A 15,502-nucleotide genomic window follows, 5' to 3' on the forward strand; every position below is an offset into this window, starting at 1 on the left:
ACTCGTGGTTCATTCGCCTCCTCCACGTACCGTCCGCCATCTGCACCCCACCATAGATCTGCCGTAATCTGAAAAAGTGACGTATACGCCATTTTCCAAAAATGGTGTTAACGAGTACTCATTGAGCTCTTTAACAGAAAAATGGAAAACATGCATGTTGTAAAATGGGTGTTACGTCACTTTTCCAGATTACGGCAGAGATGGTACGCAGCACTTTCCTTTCGAAAGTAACAAGTGCGCGTTGGTCCTCCACGAGCAACGTCCAGGTCTCGTGTCCGTAGAGGACTACCGGTCTAATGAGCGTTTTGTAGATTGTCAGTTTGGTACGGTGGCGAACTCTATTCGATCGGAGCGTCTTGCGGAGTCCAAAGTACGTACGATTTCCAGCCACTATGCGTCTCCGAATTTCTCTGCTGGTATCATTTTCGGCAGTCACCAGTGAGCCCAAGTACACAAATTCTTCTACCACCTCGATTTCGTCACCACCGATGCAAACTCGCGGTGGGTGGCTCACATTGTCTTCTCTTGAACCTCTTCCTATCATGTACTTCGTCTTCGACGTGTTGATGACTAGTCCGATCCGCTTAGCTTCCATCTTCAGTCTGATGTAGGCTTCCTCCATCTTCTCAAAGTTGCGTGTCTATGTTGTCTGCGAAACCAAATAACGGGACGGACTTCATGAAAATTGTACCATTCGTGTTAATCCCTGCTCTTCGTATAGCCCCTTCCATAGCGGTGTTGAATAGCAGACACGGAAGACCATCACCTTGCCGTAACCCTCTGCGCGTTTCGAAAGGACTTGAGAATGCCCCTGAAACTCAAGCTACGCACATCACCCGATCCATTGTCGCCTTGATCAACCGTATCAGTTTATCCGGAAATCCGTTTTCGTGCATTGGCTGCCATAGCTGGTCTCGATCGATTGTATCATATGCGGCTTTGAAGTCGATGAATAGATGATCTGTGTGCACGTTATATTCGCGGCATTTCTGCAGTAGTTGGTGAATGGCGAACACCTGGTCTGGAGCTTTTTCCTCCGGAAAATCGAGTTTTGTCTGTTCCGCGCCCGTTTATATCGTGCCCCGTTCGCCCTCGTGCAGCAATCTCGCCCATGCTACATACTTCTCTTCCACTAACTGCTCACATTCACCGTCATACCAGTCGTTTGCGGTGCTACCAAAGGTGGATCGAATATCTCTCCAGCCATCTTCAAGAGACGCTGCGCCTAGCTGCTCTTCCTTTGGCAGTTCCACTTCCAGCTGCTGCGCGTATCCTTGGGCTAGTCTATCGTTTTGTAGCCGCCCAATGTTAAGCCGCGGCGTCCGACTTCGACACGTGTTGTACACCGTCGAGAGTTTTGAGCGCAGGCATACTGCAACGAGGTAGTGGTCGGATTAGAATGTGGTCGATTTGGTTTTCCGTTTCTTGGTTAGGTGATCTCCATGAGCCCTTGTGGATGTTTTTGCGGGGAAAGAAGGTGCTTCGGACTACCATTCCGCGGGGGCTGCGAAGTTTATGCATCGTTGGCCGTTGTCATTCGATACGATGTGCAGACTATCCGGTCTGATGGCCGGTCTATACATTTCTTCCTTCCCTACCTGTGCGTTCATGTCACCGATGACGATTTTGACGTCCCGCAGTGGGCATCCATCGTATGTATGCGATAACTGGCGAGGCATTAATGTTGCTGTGTACCGTTCTCAAAGTTCTATGCAATGTAATCCAGATTCAGGAGAAGATCGATGAGACTCTCCGGCGTCAGCAGACCGGATTCCGTACCAGAAGATCCTATGTAGACCATATTGTCACGCTCCGTATCATTCTGGAGGTGTTTACGTGGTATTCATTGACTACGAAAAATCTTTTGACCGTCTCAATCACGAAATTATGTGGGGCGCCCTAAGACGCAAGGGGGTTCCTGAGAAAATCATCGGCCTCATCGAGGCACAGTACGAGGCCTTTTCGTGTAGAGTGCTGCACAATGGGGTCTTGTCCGACCCTATCCGGGTCGTAGCTGGTGTGAGACAAGGATGTATTTGTTGAGTTGGCAACCGATCAACATGTTACTAATAGCAACTTAATTGTTAGAAACGCAATATGCCATGGATAATAAAATTTTCATTTCTGTTACTTCTACCTAATCTCCCGTTCAATAAAGACGTGTTAAGGTGATTATACAATTAAGCCAGAAATCGGCCATTTTGTAAACCACGTGCTTTTCCAATATTTTTTTCAAGAGCACGAGATGAAAGAAACATAACGCGTATGGGGCTGAAATATTGGTAGATCGTTTGCTTAGTTATGCTGAACAATCATAATTTGTTTTTCGGCACTGTACGAAAACTATTACGCCAGATTTGGGATTTTGGAAATATATGTAGATAAACGTGTGATGAATTTGAAACTCACCACGGGCTTCATTCTATAATCACCTTAACGCATAGCTCTGCCTATTTTATTAGGTTATGGGCCTAGCAATTTATCTTTAACATAAGTAATACACGATAGAATGGGAGAAGAAAAGCTGTGGCTGTTCGATGGAACCAATTTCGGTAACTGGAAGTTCCGAATTGAAGTTTTGATGGAGGGCAAGAACCTGCTGGACTGTCTGGAGAATGCCATTGAGGACGAGGATTACGCGAAGGAGCTTCCAGAAGACACAGCGGCTGTCAAGGCGGAGAAGAAGCAAAACTCGACGAGCGCAAGGCTAGAGACCGGAAGTGCAAAAACTTACTAATTCATCGAATAGCAGAGGATCAGTTGGACTACGTGAAGCGAAAGAAGCAGCGAAAGAAGCATGGGACGCTCTGAAGAACTCGTTTGAGCGTGTTGGAATTGCCGGGAAGCTGTTCTTGAAGAAGCAGTTCCAAGAGCTGCGCTTGAAAGAGGAGATGCGGTAAAAGTGTACCTGCTGCAGTTCGAGAAAGTGCTACGAGAAATGAAAGCAGCCGGTGTCAAAATCGAGGAGGAAGATGTCGTTTGCCAGTTATTGCTGTCGCTGCCGAAATCGTACGATGCTTTAATTACGGCTTTGGAAACCATCCAACCGGACCAGCTAACATTAGAATACGTGAAGAAGCGGTTGTTAGACGAATCAGCCAAACGAGCGAACCAAATGAATCACACAGAGGATAACACAGGTGAGTCGGCGTTTGCTGGAAAGAACAGCGGCTTTAAATGCTACGAGTGTGGAAGATTCGGTCATAAGCGCATAGAGTGTCCCGATTACCGACCGACAGATGGTAAGAGCCGCGAAAGAAATTCAAAATTGAATGCAAAGGTTAACCGCAAATTCAAAGCTAAGGCACATGCCACATGCGAAAGTGAAATTTCATTCATTGTTACCACGGACAACAGTGTATTCTTGGCGCCTACTATTAGATCGAGCAAGCGAATCGAGTGGTTTCTAGATTCGGGTGCGACAGATCACATGGTAAAAGACAAGAGTCTGTTCGATGAACTGCATCCGCTGGTTCGGAAAGTGTCGATTTCAGTGGCCAAGTGCGGACAAATCATCGTAGCAGAATTTGCCGGCACTATCCGTGTAAATATGGTGGTCGATGGTAAGAAGCGGCCATCGGTAATTAAAGATGTTCTGTACGCGCCTGAGTTGCAGTGCAATCTGTTTTCCGTCCGTCGGCTGGAAGACAACGGGATGCGCGTAACGATTGCTAGAGGAAGAGTGACCATCGAGAAGGATAAGCAAGTAGTGTGCGTGGGGCATAGATCAGGCCAACTCTATGCTTTGGATATTTGTTACCGTGACAGCAAGAATTCAGCAAGTACAATGACAACGAAGAATGAAAACTTTGAATTATGGCATCGACGGTATGGCCACCTGGGGGAGTCGAACCTGAAGAGCCTATGGAAGCACCAGATGATCGAGACGGAATCGAAAATTTAAGATTGGCCTGATCGGTGTTTGTGTGAAATTTGCCTGGCAGGTTGACAAACAAGACAACCGTTCAACAACGCAGTAGATAGACGTTCATCTAGACCGTTGGAGCTCATCCACTCTGACGTGTGTGGACCGTTCATTCCTACAACGTGGAACGGTAAGCGCTATTATGTGTCATTCATGGACGACTACAGCCATTTTACGATGGTCTATTTGCTCGAATCGAAGGATGAGGTGCAGGAAAAATTTGAACAGTTTTGTGCACAGGTTACGTCTTTCTTTGGTACACGGGTGTCGAGACTCCGATGCGACAATGGCGGGGAGTATACTGGAAAATCGTTCAAGAACTTTTGCCGCACGGAGGGTATTCGTATGGAGACAACCGTTCCGTATAGTCCGCAGCAGAATGGTGTGGCGGAGCGCCTAAATCGCACTCTGTTAGACAAGTCTCGATCCACGCAGCAAGATTCTGGTTTGCCGAAGAGTATGTAAAGCTGTCCTCACTGCTGCCTATATTATTAATCGAAGTCCAACAGCTGCTCTGGAAGAAAGAAAGACACCATATGAAATGTGGTACAAAAGAAAGCCGAACGTAGATAGGATGCGTGTTTTCGGTTCAACTGCCTTCACCTGGGTACCAAAGCAGAAGCGTGGGAAACTGGATCCAAGAAGCGAAAAGAATGTAATGGTAGGATACACCACTAACGGATACAGAATTTGGGATTCGAGGAAGCAAACAGTTTTTACATCCCGGGATATTATCTTCGACGAAAGTAAGAAAGTGAAGCAGAGACATGAACCAGAACGTGTATTCTACGAATCGGAAAACGACAGATCCACCCGTCCTCAAGTAGTACAAACAGGTATCCACTCCGGAGCGCTTGAAACCGAGCGAAACATTCACTGCCTGTATTTGTTTCAAAACTTGTAATGAAATAAAAAAACTTACCATGTCCACCAGATGGACGTTCGAACTGCTTTCCTCAACGGCATGCTGAAGGAAGAAATATTTATGCGACAGCCCGAAGGTCTCGATTGCAAGAATCCAAGCCTCGTTTGTCGTCTCAAGAAAGCACTGTATGGCCTAAAGCAAGCCCCGAGGAACTGGAATAATCGATTCCATTCCTTTGTAACAACGCTAGGTTTCAAGCGCTCCGGAGTGGATACCTGTTTGTACTACTTGAGGACGAGTGGATCTGTCGTTTACCTTCTGTTGTATGTCGATGAAATCATCCTTGTCTCGGACGAAATAAACCTAGTGCATAGACTCAAGCTCCTGGGCCCTCCTTAGCCGTGTGGTAAGACGCGCGGCTACAAAGCAAAGACATGCTGAGGGTGGCTGGGTTCGATTCCCGGTGCCGGTCTAGGCAATTTTCGGATTGGAAATTGTCTCGACTTCCCTGGGCATAAAAGTATCATCGTGTTAGCCTCATGATATACGAATGCAAAAATGGTAACCTGGCTTAGAAACCTCGCAGTTAATAACTGTGGAAGTGCTTAATGAACACTAAGCTGCGAGGCGGCTCTGTCCCAGTGTGTGGACGTAATGCCAATAAGAAGAAGAGAAGAAGAAGAAGCATAGACTCAAGCGAAAACTTTCGAAGCAGTTCGAGATGTCCGATATGGGTGAGTTGAAGTTTTTCCATGGACTTAAGGTAGACCGAAACCGTAGCGTAGGATCCATGAAAATATGCCAAACTAAAGATATTGCTGATCTGCTTCAAAAGTTCGGCATGGCTGACTGCAAACCTGTGGCAACTCCGTTGGAATCTAATTTAAAATTGGAAAGTAGAAAACATCAAGAACTAACAACCAAGCCGTACAGGGAACTTATAGGTTGCTTGATGTATTTGGCACTTACATCGCGACCAGACATAAGTGCTGCTGTGAATTTCTTTAGCAAATTTCAATCTGCTGATGTCCACTGGTGTCACTTAAAACGCATATTACGCTACCTGAAAGGAACCATCAATCTATGTTTGGTTTATCGTCAGGAAAGAAGTACAGCCGCTTATATGATACGCCGACGCCGACTGGGGCAATGATACAGATGATCGACGATCAATATCCGGAAATGTTTTTCAAGTGTTTGGAAGTACCGTCTCGTGGATGACCAGAAAACAAGCAACTGTGTCACTTTCATCAACGGAGGCCGAGTACATTTCTTTGAGTCAAGCTGCATGCGATGCCATTTGGCTCAAGAATCTGCTCGAGGAGCTTGGAGTTGCATTCATTCATCCAATACCACTGTTCGAGGACAATCAAGCTTGCATCCGGATTGCTGAAGAACCAAGGGATCACAAACGAATGAAACATATCGACATTCGATACAACTTTATTCGAGAGAAAATTCATGATGGTTTCTTCAAAATACTCTACAAGCCAACATCCGAGCAAGTCGCTGATCTTTTCACAAAGGGCTTAGCTAAAGGACCGTTCGAATATCTGCGAAACAAACTAGGACTATTCGGTTGAGCGGAGGTGTTGAGTTGGCAACCGATCAACATGTTACTAATAGCAACTTAATTGTTAGAAACGCAATATGCCATGGATAATAAAATTTTCATTTCTGTTACTTCTACCTAATCTCCCGTTCAATAAAGACGTGTTAACGCATAGCTCTGCCTATTTTATTAGTATTCTATCACCGTTACTGTTCCTCATTGTAATCGACGAGATTCTGGTAGCCTAGCCTGGTAGCAGCCTATAACTATGGAGCACCTAAACGACTTCGAATTGGCTGATGATGTTGCACTCCTCGCTCAACGGTATATAATTCGCTGCGGTATAATTCGGGCCTGGTACCCTCACAACTGGATCTCAAACAACGAGCTCCATCGTTGTTATCACCAGAGGCCGGTAGCAACAGAAATTCGGGATCGGAAGTGGGGCTGGGTCGGCCACACTCTACATAGGGGCGGAAACGAAATCTGTAAACAAGCATTAGACTGGAACCCAGCGGGACATTGCAGCATAGGCAGACCCAGAGACTCATAGCGGCGAAGCCTCAATAAAGAAATAAAAGAAGTCGACCGAAATCTAACCTGGCAACAGGTTAAAGTGATAGCCGGGCAACGCTCAGGATGGAGATCTTTCAAGTCGGCCCTTTGCACCACCGGAGGTGTACAGGATTCATAAGTAAGTAAGTAAATCTGAAAATTTTGTATGGATTATCACCCTTTAGACCCCCCACCCCTCTAAGCGCTATGTAATTTATGGACGTCTCCTTATATTTGGCATCATACACGCAAGGGCGGATTTGAGTGAAAGGAACCAGAAAGTGAGTTGATTTGCGGTTCCATGCAAGGGCCTCAAACGCCTGTCACTGGCGAACAAAGCTCGTGTATACTCTGCATCTAAGCTTAGAACCGGTGTTAGGACGCAATCGTTAATGCGAACATTTTTATATTCGGTTAGTTACTGCAAATAAATCCTTTTTCGAGTACCTATAATCAAGCATTTATCTCAAGCATACCACATCGTTATAATAGGTTATAATGCTACATGATTGAGTGTTTAATTTTGTTAAAATATCGAAAACAAAAGTGTGCATAAAAATTGCCTCGCCATAACAAAAAGGTGGTAGAGAATTAACACTGTTGTTTACAGTTTAGAACCAAATCCAGATGTCGCACATGTTGGGGTAGGGATTCAGTGCTCCGCCTTCTCCCCTGGTTCCATGAGTGCGAGCTTCCAATTTTCAACGATACCGACAATACCACCGATAGCACGAATCGACTTCATGGGCGCAAGCACCATCATATATCAAGCCAAGAACAGACAGCAAAAACATTTTCCCAGTTGTTTACATCAATTTACATCACTTTCGCGTTTCAGTGCTCAACACGCGTGTATAATATTGAAGATTCGCGTATAAATATTCAACATATTAAACAATATTTGCCGTTGGAATAATGAAATTTGCAATCGAATCAGTTTCCAAATGTTCAGGCCGTTTGGGTAATTTGAGTATAATCAATGCCTTCTCAAATGTAACCCTTTCTACGCCAGGCTTGGTTCTGCACACTAAGGTAAGTGCCGGATATCCAGCATGCCTAAATGAAAGTGAATAAAGTCCTGATCCTAAATATGATTCCAGGGCGGCAGTGTACCATTCTTATCCAAAGAAGTGCTCCAGTATTTAAATCTAGATCCATCGCTGATGCAGCATTCCTTAACAAACACGGACCATATGGAGGATGCTGTCCGCGCCTGTGGTGAAGGTATTTCTGGATTTGTGGGCCAAAAGGCTGCGCTTTCCTTACTGGTTCTAAAGGATCCGGCCGAGCTATGTAAGCCGGGCTTTCACGAGAAGGACTTTGTACCCATCTACAGTAGAAGCGGTCGGAAAAATTTCACCTCCGAGCGGTATATGCAGCTGGTCGAGGCCTTCAAGCCGGACGTTTTCGTCCCGTTGTTTGATGGAGACACCGATTCGGAGAGTTCAAAGAAACGCTTACAGAAATCGTTGAACAGAACGGAAAGGTTTGTAGAGCAGTGTGTGAAAGCGCGACGGCAATCGGATGCTTTGAAAAGTTCGAGTCTGATTGGGCCAGTTGTGGGAGGATACGATTTGAGGCTGAGAGATGAATCGGTCAAATTTTTGGAGCAATTCAAAGATGATTTGGGGGGCTATATGATAGCGGGGATACATTGCAATGGCTTATCAGCAGCGGAGTTGAAGGAAAGCTTACTACTGGAAGTGGTGTCACATGTTTGTACGCATTTGCCTGCGGATAAAATTCGTTTCATGTTTGGCGCTTTCAACCCTGGAACAATTCTCAAACTGGTTGCCCAGGGGGTAGACGTGTTCGATACAAGTTACGTATATTTAAAAACGCTACAAAACCAGGCGTTGAATTTCAGCTTTGATGTGAACGACGACGACGTGCATAATCGCGAAACCGAACTGGACATACGAGATCCAAAATGGGCTGAAGACTTTACAGGGTTTTCCCTGACTTGTAATTGTTTAGCATGCACTAAACATACGAAAGCTTACGCGCATCATTTGTACAACACACGGGAGATGCTTGGACCAATTATTCTGATGATGTAAGTAAAACTTTACTGCCTATGATCGCATATAAGTCCCATATGAATTGTCATTGTTTCCGAGGTAGAATGTGTTACGGTAACTGTAACATGTACTGCTGCTAACCGCAAGTCGAGCACATCTGTATATGGGCGCCCATATACAGATGTGCTCGACTTGCGGTTCGCGGCAGTGTAGCTGCGAGTGAGCTTTCAAATAAGCAAACTACTGAATAAAAAAATGATGGGACAAGTAAGTTTGATGTTTGGTTCTAATTTTCGTCATTAGATGTTTCATATATGTGACTCATAAGGAATCATAGGCAGTTTAGTAGAGTAATAAACATACTTTAATATTGGATGATATTCCATTGCAGACATAATCTCCATCACTACTTTGAGTTTTTCAAGGAAATACGAAAGCATGTAAGTAATAATTCACTCGATCTGCTAATAGATCATTTGAAAAAGCAAAAGAACGTGACACTGTACGAGGAAGAAAATACGAGATTTGATAAAGCAGATAAAGTAGACACAAGTAACAAGGTAAATAAAAAGATAAAAATTTGATATACGTTCAATATACATAGATAATAAACATGAAGATAACCATCATTGACGTCAAATATCTTTGGCTTTACAAGATACATTACTTTTAAGTTTCATAAATGTTTGAAAACATGTCGACATTATATTGTTTGTTGAATGATGTTACGGCAATTGTTTTGCGATTTGTATGAAATTTGATTTTTCACAATTCAAGACAAAATTTTCAAAACGACTTATCTGCTTTTGTAAACAACGATTTAGACGTCGATTTAACGAATCTGATAACTCTTCGACGCAAACCAAATCCATCAAGTAGCCGAAACCTTCACCTACCTATTGAGTGTTGGTTTGCGTGGGAGTGCTATCAGATTAGTCACATCGACGTTAGAATCTTCGTTTACTAAAGCAGATAAGTTGTTTTTAAAATTTTGTCTTGAATTAATCCGTACAATTGCATCGTTTTCAATTACATCTGGATATTTGTGAATTCTTGAAAAAATTTCATATTTAATTTTACCGCATATCATGGAGTTCGGATCAGATGAAATTTCTCGGAGCCCTCACATTCGTCATAGATAAATTTATTCAAATCCGAACGACGCTAACACGCTGCATGTTTGAAAGCAAGCTCATTCGTGTCCTAATTTTTGCCCTCCTACTTTCCCCTGTGTTTCCCTCTCGGCTGCCCGCTGTTTTGCTTTTTCGTAAAGTGGCATCAGCTGACCGTTCTGTGCCAAAATTTTCAGCAATTCTACTATCAGCGGCAAATAATTATGCTTCCGGCGGATGTTCTCCACTTTGTATCGCTTCCGCTTAGCCACCTCATCTTCTATCAACATCCGCAATCTGGTGATTTCATTCTGCTTAGTATCAGTTTCCATTTCCTCTTCTCCGCTGCCTTTAAGCAGCTGATCAATCTGCCTCTGGTAAATCATCTGCCGATCAGAAACCAACGCCATCAGGTTGAAGTGAATCTCTCCTTCGCTGTACTTTTGGATGCGTTTTTCGATTATGGGCCGCACAACATTCAACCAGTCCTCGCCTGCGCTAACGGCACCCAAATCGATTGGGCCCTCCTTTAGGCCATCCAATTCATACAAACGACCCTCGATTGGGACGTAACCAACGAAATGAAAAACGTCATCATCCTTGTTGGCCTGTTTGTTATCCAACTCAAATAGCGTTTGCCGGGCGAACGAATTGTGCACCGTACGAATCTGGGAAGCATTGCTCATGGCCAGTCCTTTATTGTAAGCATCGAACGAAACGCAAAAGTCCTTGAAATCGGACAAAGTCGATCCTAGCTGAATATCCGAGTGCTTCGCGTTAAGCAAAATGCTAAGAATTGCCTGCGTAGCGCAGGCATTATTGATCACTTGCTTTGCAAAGAAAATCTTCTCCAGTCGACTGTCCTGCACAATAGATCCCGCCGGTTCATCATCTTTGACCCACTTGAACAAAAAAATCAATCCATGTACAGGTTCAAGGTTCTTGAAGTGCTCTGCATCCAAACTCCACAGCTCCTCCACTTGAACTCCCTCGACGTCTTAAAATATTTTGAAAAATATAATCGATACAATTAGGCTTCCGGAATATCATCAGCAAACAAAAGCATGCTGAAGGCCAGTTTTAGTAACAGGCAACCCCCTTTGATTAAAAATATCTTTGTTCCAAGATTTCTTAAATTAGATATTTTATGTTCAATTGGTTGTAATAAAATTCCTCTGACCTGGAAATGCAATTTTATTTAGATATAGAAAATGATTGAATAGGTAGAATTAGTTCTAAAAAGTTTTCAAGACCTATTACGCTCAAACTTGGGCAGAAATGTGTGAAATAGCTCTCAGACGAAACTTTCAGTCGAGTCATGGTTGCTTCTGTTTCACGCGTTTATGGTAATTGCATTTCCGGTAAGAAGATACGTAAAGCAAGAAGTGTATATGCTTTTCAGCATCCCCTAAGCCTAATTAAGAATATTTTACTCACCAAATCCACGAATCAGTTCGGTGAACACTCCCGGATCGCTTTCGATTAGGCACCACTCACCAGCGCTATCAGCCATCACTGTTTCTGTTTCTGGAAACAAATAAGCCATTAGGATGTTCTATATTTCGTCCACCCATCATGTGCACCATTCTTACCAAATGATATTCAGGATCCAAACTTGAAGAACTAAGCAAACTAATTATAAATAAAAGATTTAATTAAATATTCAGTTCAATTAAGAACAATGCTAAAGAAACGCATCCGAACGAGGCCGCGCTGAGTCGCTAATTTTTGACAGTACTTCGTTGCATTTACTGACGATGATGATGCATCTGTCATTAATTGAGCGCGTCAGCGGGTTTGCTTTCCAGCCAAGGTTAATAAAGAAATGCAGAATATGCACGGAAAAAATAATTGCATATGGACAACCCATAATCCATGGATGCAAGAGAAAAAAAGTACCTAAAATTAGGTACTTTTTTCTAACCGTGCAAGGAGCTAGACTTTATTGTCGCGCTTAGGTTAGTGTCGTGTTCAAAAGAAATTCATTTTTCTATCCCAAACCCACACAGAAAAAATAAAGAACCTAAAAATAAAGTTTAAAGGACTCAACTTTGAGTACGAAGTTCAAATTTTTAACTTAATATTAGGTAGTTTTCTCACTCCCTCTCATGAATGATATTATAAACAAAGAGAGCTGCATCGACCCAACGTTTGCTGTTCCGTGGAAGAAGCCAAATTTGAGTTGTTTTCACCATAGTCTCGGGTGAGTGAAAATAACGTAAATTTGAGTTGGTGAAACTTCATAGTGGGTGAAAATTCAAAACGGGAGTAAAGGCAAAGTACTCACCGGATTTTTTCACATTTTACTTATTTTTGGCTTCTTCCACGCAAGGACGGATTTGAGTGAAAGGAACCATGAAGTGAGTTGTTTCGCGGTTCCGTGCATGCTAAATTCCGTTTACTGAATCGGAAAAGTAAAAAATTGAAATGAAATTTCTTCACCAGTATCCACCTGAAAAGAACAAAAATCAAAAAGGGAATTTGTAAGGTTCCCACGCAAACTAATGAGAGCTGTCACATTACTTTCGGAAAAATAGTCTGCTCGATTATTCCGCAAGTGAAAGTGACATTTTGCTCCATGCCGATCAGTTGTCAAAATTCTGCTTGGTAATATTGAACAAAATTCCGTAACCTCTCTACTTTTTAAGTGGATACTGGGCTTATCCAGTTTTCCGCGAGCGGTAATGGCCGCCAGCTTGCCTGCGGGTCAGTCTCTGATTTGACGTTTCTGGAGGTCAACTGCACCCACCGCTCCGAGCATTTTGACCAATGTTGCATATAAGAAGGTGCTGATTCGGCGAATTCAAGCCTTCTTATATACCACATTGATCAAAATGCTCGAATGGTGGGTGCAGTTGACCTCCAGAAACGTCAAATCAGAGACTAACCCGCAGGCAAGCTGGCGGCCATTACCGCTCGCGGAAAACTGGATTTATCTTTTTCTATTGCCTGATTTCTCAGACTTTGGTCCGATTCGTGAATTAAAATCGAATTAAACTTAAAAGTGACAGTTCGGAAATTATGAAATCCCCCGCTCATAAGAATGGCTGGTGCTACTCAGCAAGACCAACAAAACATCTATCAAAAATGATTCAATATCTGTCAAAAGTAATCTTGCTCTGCGAGCAGGGTTATTTGGAAATTTTTGAACTGTCACTTTTAAGTGTAATTCGATTTTGATTCACGAATCGGACCAAAGCCTCAAAATTGCACGCTGTGAACCCTCCATGAAAGGTACTGTCGCGCTTTCTGCACCCCGTTTCCTTGATTCTTATGGGTGGATAGCATTGCGGTGTATCCTTTGGCGCGGCCGTACCTTTCGACAGTCATTCGCCGCGTGAAGTTTTGTGCAAGTACCCATTTGGGAACATTACCCGCATAATTACAAACTGTGCATGGATATTTTCCCGTGCGGTCGACAACAGTATCCTTTACTGTTGACAACTGTAAATGAACAATCTCATATAAAGTTTTAACAGTTTGTGGTACGGTTATTTGACAAATAACAATATGTTGAATGGGTTGTTAAGTTATGTCACCATAAAAAATCGTCTATTTTCGCGTGCAAAATTTTCGCTCAACAGTATGATAAAATGTTGACATATAATGCAGGTAATAAAGAACATTTTTGAGACAACATGTTATGTGTTGACATTTAGTGATGATGTCGAGCAGTTATGGTTGAATCGATCGAAAAGTATTCGATAACCGCAACGTAAACTGTGAAGCTATATCTTACATCGTAATAATGATTCTGACCATATAACATGAAGTTTTTTATTATGCGGGTACAAACGCCGCACAGTGTATCATATCCAGAAAATCTGACAATAGAATACCGCGGCGGTCTTACGCTCGCAGGCTCGACTGCGAAGGTAAACGTCAAGATAACCGCCGGGTTAAAAGTCAAGGAGAATTTTCCCGCTGAAACAAAAACCACGTGTTTTTTGCCAATTGACAGCAGTGCTCGATTGTATTAGTGAGAGACCACCAGAGTCACTGAGCACATAGAGAGTGTTTTTCATGGCAAGTGCATACGATGGGGAAGATTCATATTGACTCTGTTGTATTTAGTGGCTGTTGCGATTACCTGAGATGTAACCAGCAGGAATCCGCAATATTTGTGTTTTTCTCGAGACGCATAATACTAAGGTGGCGCAGATCAGCGCTGCGTGCCACTACAGTATCCCCCCGCTTATCCGGACCTCGCTAGTCCGACGACTCGTTAGTCCGGATCTCGCTAGTTCGGAATTTTCCGGAAAAGTATCAACACCCATTTAAACACATGATGCTGTTAGTTTTCAAATTTGTGCTGTGATTTTGTTTTGGTTCAAATTCATAACTGGCGCCTTATGATTCTTCGGCCGATTATTCCACCATCAGTGCTTCTTATACGCAGTTACCTTTCTGAGTACTCAAGCGTTGATGGGCGTGTGGTCTACATACCGGCCTCCCGACCCCGACGCCCATGGTTCGAATCCAGTCTGCCGCACTTCACTTTTTTTTTAAATTTTTAATCATCATTCATAAGGCAACACATGGACATTGCCGGCCGAACATTTGCAAAAGTGGCAGAACTGTACACCCGCCTGAAACGTGAAGCAACAAAAGTTGGACTGGTGGTGAATGCGTCAAAGACAAAGTACATGCTTGTGGGCGGAACCGAGCGCGACAGGGCCCGCCTGGGAAGCAGTGTTACGATAGACGGGGATACCTTCGAGGTGGTCGAGGAATTCGTCTACCTCGGATCCTTGCTGACGGCTGACAACAACGTTAGTCGTGAAATACGAAGGCGCATCATCTGTGGAAGTCGGCCCTACTACGGGCTCCAGAAGAAACTGCGGTCGAAAAAGATTCGCCACCGCACCAAATATGTCATGTACAAGACGCTTATAAGGTTGTCCTCTACGGACATGAAACATGGACAATGCTCGAGGAGGACTTGCAAGCACTCGGAGTATTCGAGAGACGGGTGCTTAGGACCATCTTTGGCGGTGTGCAAGAAGACGGTGTGTGGCGGCGAAGAATGAACCATGAGCTCGCCCAACTTTACGGCGAACCCAGTATCCAGAAGGTAGCCAAAGCCGGAAGGGTACGATGGGCAGGACATGTTGCAAGAATGTCGGACAGCAACCCTGCAAAGATGGTGTTCGCTTCCGATCCGGCAGGTACGAGACGGCGTGGAGCGCAGCGAGCGAGATGGGCAGACCAGGTGCAAAATGACTTGACGAGCGTGGGGCGTATCCGAGGATGGAGAGATGCGGCCTCGAACCGTGTATTGTGGCATCAAATTGTTGATTCAGTGTTATCTGTTTAGATGTAAACTAAATAAATGAATGAATGAATGAAGGCAACATATTGAAATTCATACCGATTCCTTGTGGCAAATTTTCATAAGGCGTTTGATTGAAAATCATACGTCCATTTTCCTCAGTGTATGGATTTGACAGTCGGATTAACGCGAGAAAACCC

At 43.8% G+C, this 15,502-nt stretch overlaps 2 protein-coding genes across 2 annotated transcripts; one reads left to right on the forward strand and one right to left on the reverse strand.

Moving 5' to 3' along the window:
• Nucleotides 1–7,629: 7,629 nt before the first annotated feature.
• On the forward strand, nt 7,630–9,547 carry LOC134215258 (queuine tRNA-ribosyltransferase accessory subunit 2). Its single transcript, XM_062694481.1, has 3 exons — nt 7,630–7,929; nt 7,998–8,953; nt 9,310–9,547. The coding sequence occupies exons 1-3, from the start codon at nt 7,813–7,815 to the stop codon at nt 9,500–9,502; spliced, it is 1,266 nt and encodes a 421-aa protein (XP_062550465.1). The 5' UTR covers nt 7,630–7,812; the 3' UTR covers nt 9,503–9,547.
• Nucleotides 9,548–10,046: 499 nt separating this feature from the next.
• Nucleotides 10,047–11,781, reverse strand: LOC134215259 (ubiquitin carboxyl-terminal hydrolase isozyme L5). The gene is made up of 3 exons (XM_062694482.1): nt 11,623–11,781; nt 11,468–11,557; nt 10,047–11,027 (listed from the first exon to the last, which is right to left on the reverse strand). The coding sequence occupies exons 2-3, from the start codon at nt 11,541–11,543 to the stop codon at nt 10,111–10,113; spliced, it is 993 nt and encodes a 330-aa protein (XP_062550466.1). The 5' UTR covers nt 11,544–11,557; nt 11,623–11,781; the 3' UTR covers nt 10,047–10,110.
• Nucleotides 11,782–15,502: the final 3,721 nt, after the last annotated feature.

This window comes from Armigeres subalbatus, chromosome 2 (genome assembly GCF_024139115.2).
Source record: "Armigeres subalbatus isolate Guangzhou_Male chromosome 2, GZ_Asu_2, whole genome shotgun sequence".
Lineage (NCBI taxonomy): Eukaryota > Metazoa > Arthropoda > Insecta > Diptera > Culicidae > Armigeres > Armigeres subalbatus.